We start from the raw sequence: 13484 nt of genomic DNA, 5'->3' as shown, positions 1-13484 counted from the left end.
GCGTGTTGACGAGGATCGGTTGATCGTCTTGTCTATTGAAATGACAATGATACACCTCCAACAAAAGCAGAACTATATATTTAGAGAAAAACTAATCGGTTGAACTGATATTTTGTTGTGGATGGTTGGATTTGTTCTGAGTTTCGTGCAGATGTGAATCGCAAAGCACTTCCGGCGACCTCTATGTTGGGTCCCACTACTAGGAGGTCCGTGAAGCCAGGAGGCAGCCACGTCACGGTCTCGGACAAAGCTAGTGAGCGCGCCACAGCATTGTTATGACTACTCTTCTGGCGCTTACCAGTTTAACGACGGTCTCGGACAAAGCCGGCATCCTTTCTCTTCCTTTCGGGTGGATGTGCGGGTACTTGAAATAAGGGTACGTTTACGTTTTTGGAACTCGTTGAACGGCCGACGGCTGGATCGGATAAAACGACGAAGCCCTCCACTGATTGATCGCGGGGTTTCTGGCGTCTCCATGTCGCCGGCATCCATGGCGTCCGCAGCCTGCGTGGACGAGATCTCCGCCGCTGGGCTGTTCCTTCGCGCCGTTGCGATGGTGCCAGCCGCCCACTACCTCGCGGCCTCCCTCCTTGTCCTCCTCAGCCTCTTCTACAACTTATTCGAGTTCCATTTCTTGAGAGACCTCCTCCATGGGTTCAGGGGGGATCCGGTGGTCCTCACCTTCAATCCGGCTTCCAAGATCTACGAGGGAGTCGTCTCCAAGTGTCGTATCTTTCATCGGAGGTGAATCTTGCTGCTGATTGGTTCTTTTCGACTGGTCTTTAGTAATGCTCGATGGTAATCATAGGGTTTGATGATGATTGGTGGTGGCCTTTATAGGTATTTGCCCACGCCGTGGCTCGCGAGCCCCCATCTGCAGACTGCCTTCCTGCATTTCTTCGGGAGGCCTCCGTGCGTCACGTATCGAAGGTTGGTAGTAGGTTTTGCATAAGATTTGGGTCCTACTTCTTTATTATGAGGTTTTTGCCTGCTATTTGCTATTGATTCATATATGAAACTGGACTTTTAAAATGAGAGGAGGTTTTTCCCCCCCAAGACACCATGTCAAATTCTTTGATTCTGTTCCTGGGTGCATCTTCTACACAGTCTCCGACTCTAATTTCATAAATTTGTTAACAGTTGACCCTTTAGGCACCTGATGTTACCTCTAGTCTATGTGCTTGCTATCTCTTTGGTCTGCTCTACTTGTGAAAGTTTATAGAGGTCTATTTATCAAGTATAGCAGCTTTTTTGTTTCTTGATTCCTTGATGCGCAAATTTTTTTTTGTATTTTGTTAATTAATGATGAGTGGGATCCCAAGATTTTCATTTTCCGAAGGAACTTCAATAAGGAACAATGGTCAAGCTTCCTATTTATACCTGTCCATTGATGCTTAGTGATCATGCTATATTGAAATCTATCATCTCTTTCTTTTATATTCAGGTGCTTCTTTCAACAAGACTTAATTTCCTAAATAGATTGCTGTTTATGTTCCTTGTGGAGGATTTTCTTCACTGTTATTAGTTATAAATGCTCATTCTTTTTGTATGCTGAACTACCGTACTCACTATTCAGGCAATTATTCTCTGTGCGTGATGGAGGAACCATTGCTTTGGATTGGTTGCTTGCATCTGACGGTAAGCTTGAAATATTTCAGAATGGATACAAGTCAGAGTGTTGCACGCTTGCACTTTGGTGTTTGTTGGCTCTTTTGGGCCTATAGGCATGATGCTTTTGCATAGCTTCAAAAAAATTAATAGAATTTGATTTAGACTTCAAAGACCATTGTCTACTAATACTGATCAGCGAGATGTGTAACTTTTCTGTGATCTGTGTATGGAAGTGGTCCTGATGGGTTTTGAAGTTTCTCTTCTATAGATATGGTGAGAAATAGAGCCTGTTGACTATGTGGCAGCAGCCAATTGCTGCCTTTATACATGATTACTTTTTTCATAAATCTTTTTGAAAGTTGAAATTATTAATAGAATAGTTATACACTATGAACAATCAGCTGTAGTACATGCTTGCTCATCAAATTTAGCTACGGATGCTGTTTTTTCACTTTGCAATGACATATCCGAAATACATTACTTTTGGTGGATTCTCCCAAATGGTAGCTTTTAAATATTACTTGATGATCCTAATAAACAAGACCTGTATTTGTGGATTTTATGTGGTCTGATTTTGTTTTTGATAGTGCTATAAACCATAACATGCTATTTATAAATCTTTTTGTGGATAATCTAGTTAGCTTTCACCTTTTCTCCTCAGATCTGCACAATTTTGGGGATTGCTACCTATCAGTCTAATTATTCGTTCTGCCACTACCAAGTATGGTGTTCTAACATCTTAGAAAGATGATAATAATAATGAAAACAAGAAAGATGATTGGTTGCCAATTGAGTCTTGGCCATTACTACCATTTTCAAATTAGGATGCGATGCAACACTTCTGGTTTCCATATAAATTCACAAACGTTTGTAGACTTGCCTAGTTCTGTCATTACCTTATCTTGATTATGATAATCTTATGTTCTTAATGATCATATTTTATGGATTTAATGTTTCAGTTGACAGAGTTGATTTTTTATGTCAATATTTTCTTTATGATTTTCTGATTTCATTGATGAAACTAAGTAGCTAACATAACAATACGAAGGAAGGAATTAACCAATTTCCTTTATTTTTTATTGATGGTTTATCTGGATAAAATTCATATGCCTTATTCTGTGAATTGTTTTTACAGTTGCAGGAGGTTATTCTAACATGGACAAGGTCATATCTAAAGATGATACTGCTCCTCTTGTTATTGTGATCCCTGGTCTAACAAGCGATTCTGCTTCTCCTGTATGTTTATCATTCGCTCATTGTCATATACAGCTTCTGAAGCTGTTGTGCAGCATCTAGAAAATGCAAACATGAGGTTTAGAAATTTAGAGTTATTGTAAATTCTCTTATTGACTGTTGATGGAAAAACTAGCATACTTAATTTTGTCACTTCAAAAAACATTTTGAGGATTAATTCAATGGTAAATTTATTGAGATTTCTTGATGGCCTTAATGCATTGTTGAAAAACCTCAAGATTCAAGAATGCATAAAAATCTTTAGGCAGTACTTTTTTTTTTTTGCTAACCTGGAGAATCTGAGTAGTCATTTCTGCTGCCTAGTGGAATCTTTATAAAATCTATTTACTTAAGTTTTATGATGTCAAGGATAATGGAGTCCAGGTACTTTGTCATTAATTTGCAATGTCATTTTTTTTCTGGAACTCAAGATAACCATGAGAAACAATTCACATTGTATATATTGTGCTTTGGTCCATAATCACTAGAAGTCCTGTGGATGATCTAAAACATAAATGAACTGTGTTCACCAGTAATTGTGAATAGTTGCACTGGGGGATTACATCATATATATTGGTTACCTGTTTCTATTTGTCTGAACACTCACCTGCTGTATATCTGTGTGAACTTGAGGTGGGATGGGAAAGGTGACAACAATTATATTGTCTAGTGTTCATGCGTCAAGAAGGTGAGTAATCGAAGCAATTTCTGTATAATGTTCATGAGGACATTGTTGTTGTATTGAGTGTAATTGTACTGAATTTCCTTTGGCCATCTGGAAATTTCAATTATTCATAATCCAAACTGAAGACCTATTGATTGTTATTTTGATATTTCAAAAAGTATCTGATGTTGGTACTGTCAATTTGAACCCTGCAGTACGTAAAGCACTTGACATATGTGATGGCAAAACAGGGGTGGAATGTTGTTGTGAGCAATCATCGTGGCTTGGCCGGCATCTCCATCACTGTATGATTTTTGTTTCCATATTTCAGTATTTGTTTCACTGAAAAGTGATTATATTCCTTTCCCCCCCCAAGTCAATCCTAGTATAATGTAGCAACAAATATGATAATTACTAGTTTCAAGGATTGTGTCATGGGAGTCTTTTTTTTCCTAATCAAACAACTAATTTTTTTTCTTCTGGCTAATCTCTAATTATATAATTTCCAGAACATCACAGCATGGAAATATCATCCCTTTGAGTAATATTAAACCTTAATGACATCAGAGTCCACGTCTTATATGAGTTGTTCTATGTAAGCATTTTTCCAGGATAAGGCAAGGTTTGAACGAGTTACTTACTTACTTATATGCATCACTTCCAGGCACTGGTCTCATCCAATATTAGTGGTAAGGACCTATAGATTTTGATCTTTTGTTTTCCAGTTTCATCTTTTGGATTAGTCCAACTTAGAATTGAACTGTTATGATATTATGTGAATGCATCATGCCTCATTGGTATGGTGAGCTACACCTAGACTCTAGCATTATCCATGGAATATATTCATCGTTTGTTATATTCTGTAGCTATTCACCATAGGATTATGTTCTAGATACCACACATGAAAGAACACACATGCAAACTACATACGCACACACAAAGGCCATATCTGTCATCTTTCCCTGGGGAAAGACAACTTACTAGAACAATGTGAATATGCATTGTTTGATTTGTGTCTCAAAGTTACAACTTACAACATCTATTTAGGACAATTGCGATTGTGGCATTATTTGAGGTTTTATTGCTACTTTTACAGTCTGATTGCTTCTATAATGCTGGATGGACTGAAGATGTTCGGGAAGTCATCAATCACCTTCATCAGGAATATCCAAAAGCTCATATCTTTGCTGTTGGAACGAGTGTTGGTGCTAATATTCTGGTCTGCATACAAGAGCTCTTTGTTTAATGCTGTATGAGCTTCTTTTGTCCATGTGAAACATACTGCATGTGGTGCAAGAGATATGACAAGGTTTTATGCAGGTTATCTACTTTGGACTAATTTCTGTGCAAGTTGCCTAATGATACATGAATTTAGCTCATGTTGCAAAATATGGGCTAGCATCTTCCAGCATTGCCTTTCAAGGCAGCGTTGGATTTGCAGTTGTTTGGAGGGCCATACTGAAATGTTACTACCTTTGCAAGTATATATATTGTTTTAAATAAATGACTAGGATTTCTTACCTAATTATTGATTATAAATAAAAATAACTACTTTGTGCTTTAACTATTTTATGAGTTCCAAGTTCTACTTGTCCTAAAATTTTCCTGGCAATATCTAAATATTTGTTGAAGTAGCTTATTAGGCCTAAATCTAAAAAGAAAATCAAACCTTTAACTCTCTTGGCCAGTATGCCCTTCTTTCAATCGAATAACTATCGTCTGAGATCATATGAAAATTACAAGTTCTTGTATGGTAAAAAACAAAGACATACAAGATTTCCTATTACAAAATATTAGATCTTCAAGGCTACTATTTTTATTTATCTTTTTTAAAGAAATTGATTCCTTTAAGTCCTCATTTACATACCTTTGTGTCTCTTAGTACGGTTGATATATGTCAATAAGAATAATATAATTTTAAAACTTTAATGGGGCCTGGCTGCTTTTAGTCTCCACTAATATCCACCTGTGCTTCAATGGGCCAACTTCTAAGTTCTGAATTGATTATCAGGAGCATGAATTGATCAATGCAGCTGTGGATTATATGAGTTGGCTTATATCTTGGCACTTGTAATATTTTATACTCCATGCTTTTCATTAAGAATTCAATTTATCTCAGTTGATGATGCAATAGAAAGTAGGCATTTTGCTATATGCTTTTCCAATAGCTTATTTTCTATGGTTTAATGCAGTTATGCAACATTTTTAGAAGTACCTCATATATCCAAGGAATTCTTTTGTTATGATATTCTTTTTCCATGTTCAAGTTTAGGTGAAGTATCTTGGAGAAGATGAGGACAATACACCTGTTACTGGGGCTGCATCTATATGTTCTCCATGGGATTTAGTGGTTAGTTAACATAACTAAGCTTCCTTTCAGTGTCCAAAGAAATTCATTAGTTGTAAGTCATATGAGAAATATTCCTTCTGGTCTTAGTCTGGGACCAGCTTGAGTGACTGTTCAGTTCTCTTTGAACTACAATCTTTTCATCGTCCGCATGGCTTGTGGTTGCCTTTCACAAGATTTTCATATATTCCTTAGGGGAACAGAAAAATAGCCTTCCTTTTGATCTAGAGCATGTTTTAGTGTTTTTTATCTTTTTAATAATTTTGGCCTGAGAAATTCATGATGTGATTTTTTCAGTTTAACCTGTAATGCTGCTCTCAAAATAGCTGTGCTGAAAAAGGAACCATGTAGCCTACCCTAGACATTTGGAATTATATGACTTTAGTTGTTGACATTCAAGAAATTGATGCCATTAACCCTTGTTGTTTCTTATTCTCATACCTCCCTTTTATCCTTCTCAATTTAAATGGGAACTATAATTTGGAGGACTACAAAGAACTTAAGTAATCAGTCATCTTTTTTAATCATGTATTTTTTATTCAATAACTTTTCTGCTCATATGAAGTTATTATAGCAGCCATACCCTTCTTTTTTTGGTTTCCTGAGGGGAAGTGTGTTGTTTTATCCTGAAGGGTGGGTCCTTGCCCTCTTTTTCAATTGTCATGATATTTCTAAGTTATTCAAATTTAAAGCATAGTTGACATGCCAACAGACATTTGACCACGATTTTGGTATATATTTGTGTTGGCACAAAATATATAGATATACATTAATTTTTTAAGATAATTATAAAATATATTATAGAAATTTCTTTGTTCCATTTACCATAGGTGTGTTATTTATTGATGCTGACCATTGACCTAGATGGATATTAGAAGTTTGCTGCCCTTTCCAAGTTGCCTTTGTTACATTTTCTTTATTACGTTGAATTAAGTTTGTTTCACAAGTAGACTTACCATGTATATATATTTTGTGCCTTATTCAATTCAATTATGATCTCCCAAGTTAACATTCATAGCATTCTTCAGGTGTTAAATCAGAGTCTTCTCTTTTAATGTCATTGGTATTTTGCCGATTGTGTAGGTTTGTGACAGGTTTCTTACTCGAAAGCCAGTCCAACGACTTTATAACAGAGCCCTCACAATGGGTCTCAAGGATTATGCAAAATTGTATGTTCCTACTGAATTTTGTTTGCAAAAGGAATTTGGTTGATATGTGGGGACTAAGTTTAAGTTTCTAGCATTTCAAGTATCTTTTATTGCAGATTTACTGCTGATCTTACTTTTGATGCAGACATAAGCCTGTGTTAGCTCGACTAGCAAACTGGGAGGGTATAAGAAAGGTATACATTTGTTATCTTGCCAGATAGTGGTTAACCATTATAATTTATTGTGTTTGCTTTTCCAAATATTATTGTTTTAAAAAGTGAATTTACCTGTGATTACACAAGTTGTCTGTGAAAAGAAAAAAGATTAAGCCTTTGCCAACTAATTCTCGTAACATGTATATCTTTTATTTGGTTGAGATATTAAGCAAACATCCAGCTTTAGTGAGAAGGAATCTTTCTAATATCAGAAAACTCGTGCATTCCCTTGATCTGATTAGTAGGTGTACTGTGTATGCAGAATACATCAATAAGTAGACAGAGATTCAGTTTATTCCTTCTATATTCAAGAACATATGTCCAATAGATGATACAATCAATTAATCAACATTTTTTTTAAGAAAAGAGTAACTACTGAGCATTGATCTCCTGATGAGTTCTTTTTCTTTTTGTGTATGTGTAAGGTTTTTGTTTGTTATTTATCTACCTTCTCATAACTTGTGTGTCAAATAAATCCGATTAGTAGACTCTTTAAAGATGTTGATGTATTGATAAGTTGTTGGTACACCTTGGCCATGTTTGTAGGAGAAATATTTAGTGAATCAGTGTCATATATGGGATTTCATCTTTAACTTATCATCCGGGTCAATTTTGTAACTTTTTTCTTCTGCAGATATTTGATACGAGATTTTATATTTCTTTTACTGCTTAAGAATTTTATTTTTAATTTTTTACTAATTTTTTACTAATTTTTCTCAGTTCTGACTCTTGCTTTTACCAGTCATGCTCAGTCCGGGAATTCGACAGCCATGCCACTTGCCTTGTTGGAAAGTTTGAGGTAGTCTTTTCTCTCTGTATCATTTGGATTTTATTTCATGGATTAGTTAAGTTGCATTCAATTTTCTCAGACGGTGGATACATTCTATCGCTGCTGTAGCAGTGTGAATTTTACTGGGAATATAGTTGTGCCACTTCTGTGCATCAGTGCATTGGATGATCCACTTTGTACAAAGGAAGCAATTCCTTGGGATGAATGCAGGTATAACCATGAATATTAAGTTCCTGAAGAGAGAGTAGATTTCTCCTGGAAATTTATAGTCCATCATCTTATTGACGTGTACTTTGTATAGGGCAAATAAGAACATTGTTTTGGCTACTACTGCTCACGGTGGACATCTGGCATATTTTGAAGGCCTAACAGCACAAAGCTTGTGGTACTGTTGTCCTTCCTTTTCTTTCCTTGGATTTGCCTTTTTTAAACGACATGAATGAAACTTCGAACTTCTTGAGAAATTTGACTTTGTTATGGTTAGTGTTTCTTTGTGAGATGTTTCCCCAAACTCTTGATGTGGATTTATTACTGTCCCAGCATCAAGCGAAGGGTTATATCTTTCTGTCGGGTTCCAGGCTTAATTCTTAGGAGATATTAGAAACTGTATTTTTAGCAAACCTAGATCGTTCCCTGTTTTGCACCCTTTTTTTCTGAGAATTGAGGTCTTGAAGTGATGAACCACCATCAGATATAGAGCATGATACAAGTCTTTACCTATTTGGTTCATTGTCTTCTACTCTTTTACTAGATTACGACCTCAAGGAACTGTTAAGGTCTTATCTAGATTACTGTGAGCAAATATACATTGAGCAATAACACATTAAATAACTTTGAATATTGTTTACATAATTGACGGTGGTTTATTTGACAGGTGGGTTGAAGCTGTCCGTGAGTTCCTTAGTGTTCTACATACTAGTCCATTCATTCATGGACAGAAAAAGGTGCAATGACATGCTGTTCTACCATACTTCTGAATAAGCTCGTGGCCATGTTATTATTATTATTATCTTTTACTTCATGCTAACACTGTTATATTTCTGTATCCAACTTGAGAGCCACCACTACATGTTGCAGGCTCCGACTCATGGCTTGCATTCTTTGCTTGAGTCATCCATCGACAAAGTCCCATTTGTAAATGTCATGGAAGATGGAATGGTAGCTGCAATGACAAGTGATGAAGCACACGATGAGCACAAAGAGGACTTACACAATCCAATAAATCATGACATGAAACCCGAGAATGAGGTTGCTTATGGAGACCAAAGTGGAGATAGAACAGAGGTTGATGCAGACCTTCAGCAGTCTGCTGTTTCATTAGGGCAAGGAGTCGAGGAAGAGAGTTCTGACAATGCTATCCCTGATGTGACTGCTTCAGTCACGGGTTCCATGAATCAGCTCTCTCGACGTTATCGGACATCATTGTGGTTGCTAACCTATATTGCAATTGTTACAACTTGGCCTCTAGTTGGTTCGGTGCTTCATAATATCTTTAGGAAGAAGCTTAAAGGATTCCTACCAGCAGCATGGATCAGAAGATAACTGCTTGTACTTTGCTTTTGAGCAAAGGAATATTTTTTATTATACATCTGCTATTTGTGGCAATAAGTGGCCTACAGCCAGGAAAGAGAAAAGAGTGTGTGCTTGTTTGTTTAAACTATTAATCAATTCTTGGAACTTCCCATAGCAAAATATAGTTTTCTTTTAGCAGGGAAGGTGTTTGTAAATTTCAAGTAGGAGAATATTTTGTAGAATATGTGGCTCACAAGCTTGTTGGTCTTGATATGAACCTCACTCCAACTTCCATTGAAGTGTTGGCTTTATTGTCTTCCGGTAATTGGTTGTACCATCAGTGATCGAGTGCTGTAATCTTCAACCATTCCAGAAGCAGATGACAATCTAAAATGTATGTTTTACTTTAGCGTTCTTTGTTGCTTTTGTCATACGTGTTTTGCATGCTCTATATGGTGAGGAAGACACGACATAACTCTTTTATACTTGTTACGATCAAGGTTTATAATTTTGGTTCGTACCAATATAATGAGTCCTGTGTTGAGGATACCAATGGTACGATGGGGCACACGGATGGTACATCCAAAATAGCTAATAGATCTATAAAAATATTTAAAAAATAAAACAAAGTTAGAATAGAATTTTTTTAAGTTAAAAATAAATATAAATTTAGTATAATTTTAGTAAAAATAATATAAATTAAAAAAATATAATTTTATATTTTTTTGGGCTTTGAGGAGTAGTTTTATGTATGTTCTCAATCATTCTTTCATTAATATTGAATTATCTTAAAAAATTAAATTATTAAATTATTTTTTATATGATTTAAACCTTAATATTCAAATGAATTAAGTAATCAATCGATAAATATACTTCGTTCTACCACCAAATAAAACGACGTAACTCCACGAGCAATGGATCGGGGCTCTCGATCCTATGTATCTATATATCAGTATGATATGTTTGTTGGATCCAATCATGAAATTGATTTCACGATATAGTATACTGATACACTGTTTATCATTGGTGCATCAATGTGGATAGTCATAGGTTTATTATCGTGAACCACGTGTTCAAGATTGCTCTCGAAGCAATGATGAATATGATATATATTGGTGTGGAGCATACTAAATATTATAACTTCTACTTTGGTTACTAATCTACTAAATATCGTAAGATCGATTATCGTACTGTTGCTTAGAGAAGTATAACCAACTATCACTATACTGTTATTAGTCGTAAGATTATCTATAATACAACAATTGTGAATACAATGAGTTTCACTTTATATCTATATTGTGTAGGCTCTGTTACATTTGCTCAAAATCATCTATTAGCTTCCCCTCCCTCTTCTATGCATAAACTTGATTAGTACTTCGTCGAATTCCATGATTTGAATCTTGGGTGGCATGTGTAAGATATTGCTCCTCAATTCGTGCACCACCCTCAAATTATGTAGATGGGACTATCGGCTCTTGGCGTCGTTGCAATCATCGGTCGAGGCATTGCTGTCCACATAGCTGTTATGTCTCTGGACTGAATGAATTATTAAATGTGATTGTGGAGGTGTCTTGTCGCCCGACTTATTCTTTCCAATAGTATAATTGATACTACTATCTTCTTCTTTGCCTTTGCCTTTGTACCCTGAGTAGAGGACTATGATAATTAGGTGTTTTTAGTTTTAAGAGCAGTTTGACTTGATTTTGTTTAGCTCCTTCCACCACGTTCTAACTAAGGAGGATTTTTCTCCTATTAGGGATGTGCTTCCTCTTTTTCTATTGCCTAGGTGATAAAACATGAAGGACATTGAGGTTCTCCTACCTTATCAAGTAGAGAATCCTCTTGGTTATCTATTGCTTCGACCCACTTTAACATCAGCTTTCTTCATTATAGAATTAAAGGTTGATGGGGATCAATCTCTGGTTCCTTTAGCTCCTTGTCCGGCTCGACTCACTGCAACCTTAATCGTATGTTATAGTGGATATATATGTTTCTTCAATCATCTATACGATAGTCTATTATAAATGAATCAATACGAATGTTGATCAATTATGTTCACAATCACTAGATATCGTATATGAAAGTACATGGACGGTAACCAATAAATTTGGTGCATTCCCTCTAGATTGTGGTCACTACTCGTAAAAAAATATAAATAAGACTTTATTAGCATAATAAATAATTAATATCAAATATAATTTATAATTAATATTGTGTAACTTTTTCTCACCATGATTTATATTGTAACGACACAATATAACTACAATGTTGGAGAATGAACCAATTGTTTCTCGAAATAATTAGCCATCCATAATAGTATCGATTACATCAATAGTGCTCGACAAGAATCGATATTAACATTTATTAGTGCTAACAATAAATCTAATCATAGTTCATTGATATTAATATTTCTTGACCTTTACTCTTACTATAATTAACATATGTACGAGATAAGCATTTATGGATATTTGTCCATATCGACATACGAAGGATAAGGTAAAGTGGTTCCACACATTTTATAATTTCATTCACAATCTCTCAAAATCTAGAAAAAAGAATGATTTTTTCAATCTTCTTTCCTTTGCTCGATCGCAAATACCTAGATTCGAGCCATTCTTGTGAGATGACCATTGTTTTGAGGCCCTATCTCTTTTGCTATCTTGGCTTTAAGGTAATGAAGTTTATAGCAAATCTCTTGAGATCTCACCATTTATATATTTTTCGTTAAAGAGTAGACCAAATGATAATTATATATAAACTTTGTAATTGATTGTGCTCGAGCTACACACTTATTGATTGATGATTGCTCGCTAATATCTTTCAGCATTAGATCCATATAATGAGCTACACATGGAATCTAAAACAATAATTTTTTTTTTCTATCAATTGTAAACTGACCTTAAAATTGGCTCCATTGTCGATGAGTATCTAGACAATATATTGTAATCCGATCTCCTCTACTATAGTATCAATTAAGTTTTCAATATAGTTTGCATATTGAATCTTGTCGGAAGCATTGACTTATGAAACACCACCTATCTATTGTAATAAACAAAAAAATTAATGATACTCATTCTTGTTGACATTGTCTAACTGTCACACATCAGTGTCACCTCATATTTGTCCCATAACCTCTTGAAGGATTTCACGCAATCCTTCAATTATGTCATCTCCTCATCTAAATATATATCATGGCTCTCCCTCGGTGTTAGAGATTGGATCCCCATGCTAGATTTTTTAATAAAGAAGATCATGCTATGATAATATAGAACTTGAGTTGTGTTTATTGGAATCTCGTAGAAGTTAAACCATTTTACAATTGTCTTTCCAATATCCCACTTCTTTTCTTTTATATATGTATTGTCAATCCGTGCCTATTTCGTTGTTTGTGAAGGATAAACTTTGGATCAATATCAATAATATATGGTGCAGATCTCCTACCAAGTCCTCTCATAAAATCACATATTCCACCCTGCCTCATGCTATCAGTTCGACTTAACCGAGGAGGAGTAGTTGGCTATCTTATGCTGACCGACCTCGGGATTCCTTGTGGTACAAATCCACAACTACCACCATGCTCCCATTGTGAGTTAGGTGATCGATGCTTCATTACTTCATCGTAAATATATTGATACTGTAATGATGCACGAATACAATTTATGAGATATGGATTAATTTCATTGCCATTACCCTCACGATCGTTATAATCTAGTTCATAATCTAGTTCCTACATAGCATTCTTCTTCAACTTTTATCTTCTTTTTTATTATATTTTCTCGTAACTTATTTTTAGAATCTTTTTATATTTTATAATATCGAGATACTCGTTAGTCAAATGCATCTTCACTCCAATGATGACCACCTGTGTTGATGTAGTCATAAAAAAAATATATTATTCCATACATCTTTCGTGCATGATTCCAAATGTTATTATATGCATATTTTTTATAGTGTCATGTTCTTA

General features: G+C 35.3%; 1 protein-coding gene across 2 annotated transcripts; it reads left to right on the top strand.

Moving 5' to 3' along the window:
• Window positions 1-357: 357 nt before the first annotated feature.
• Window positions 358-9929, top strand: LOC135629256 (uncharacterized). Of its 2 annotated transcripts, XM_065136444.1 has the most exons (15): window positions 358-744; window positions 841-930; window positions 1577-1638; window positions 2747-2847; window positions 3724-3813; window positions 4120-4197; window positions 4605-4727; window positions 5781-5858; window positions 6939-7024; window positions 7149-7197; window positions 7961-8017; window positions 8088-8218; window positions 8310-8393; window positions 8883-8952; window positions 9086-9929. In XM_065136444.1, the coding sequence occupies exons 1-15, from the start codon at window positions 476-478 to the stop codon at window positions 9548-9550; spliced, it is 1833 nt and encodes a 610-aa protein (XP_064992516.1). In that variant the 5' UTR covers window positions 358-475; the 3' UTR covers window positions 9551-9929. The 2 variants fall into 2 exon arrangements, with proteins under 2 accessions (XP_064992516.1, XP_064992515.1); XM_065136443.1 differs by lacking the exon at window positions 4120-4197 and having other exon boundaries at window positions 367-744.
• Window positions 9930-13484: the final 3555 nt, after the last annotated feature.

The sequence above is a fragment of the Musa acuminata genome, chromosome BXJ1-3 (assembly GCF_036884655.1).
Source record: "Musa acuminata AAA Group cultivar baxijiao chromosome BXJ1-3, Cavendish_Baxijiao_AAA, whole genome shotgun sequence".
In the NCBI taxonomy this organism is placed as follows: Eukaryota; Viridiplantae; Streptophyta; class Magnoliopsida; order Zingiberales; family Musaceae; genus Musa; species Musa acuminata.
This window is presented reverse-complemented; position numbering and strand designations above follow the sequence as displayed.

Excerpts from the sequence above, each read along its gene's own strand:
- LOC135629256 (XM_065136444.1), top strand. The coding sequence starts at position 476 with ATGTCGCCGGCATCCATGGCGTCCGCAGCCTGCGTGGACGAGATCTCC. Across the intron at positions 745-840 it reads TGTCGTATCTTTCATCGGAG|GTATTTGCCCACGCCGTGGC; the intron begins GTGAATCTTGCT and ends TGGCCTTTATAG. Across the intron at positions 8,219-8,309 it reads ATTCCTTGGGATGAATGCAG|GGCAAATAAGAACATTGTTT; the intron begins GTATAACCATGA and ends TACTTTGTATAG.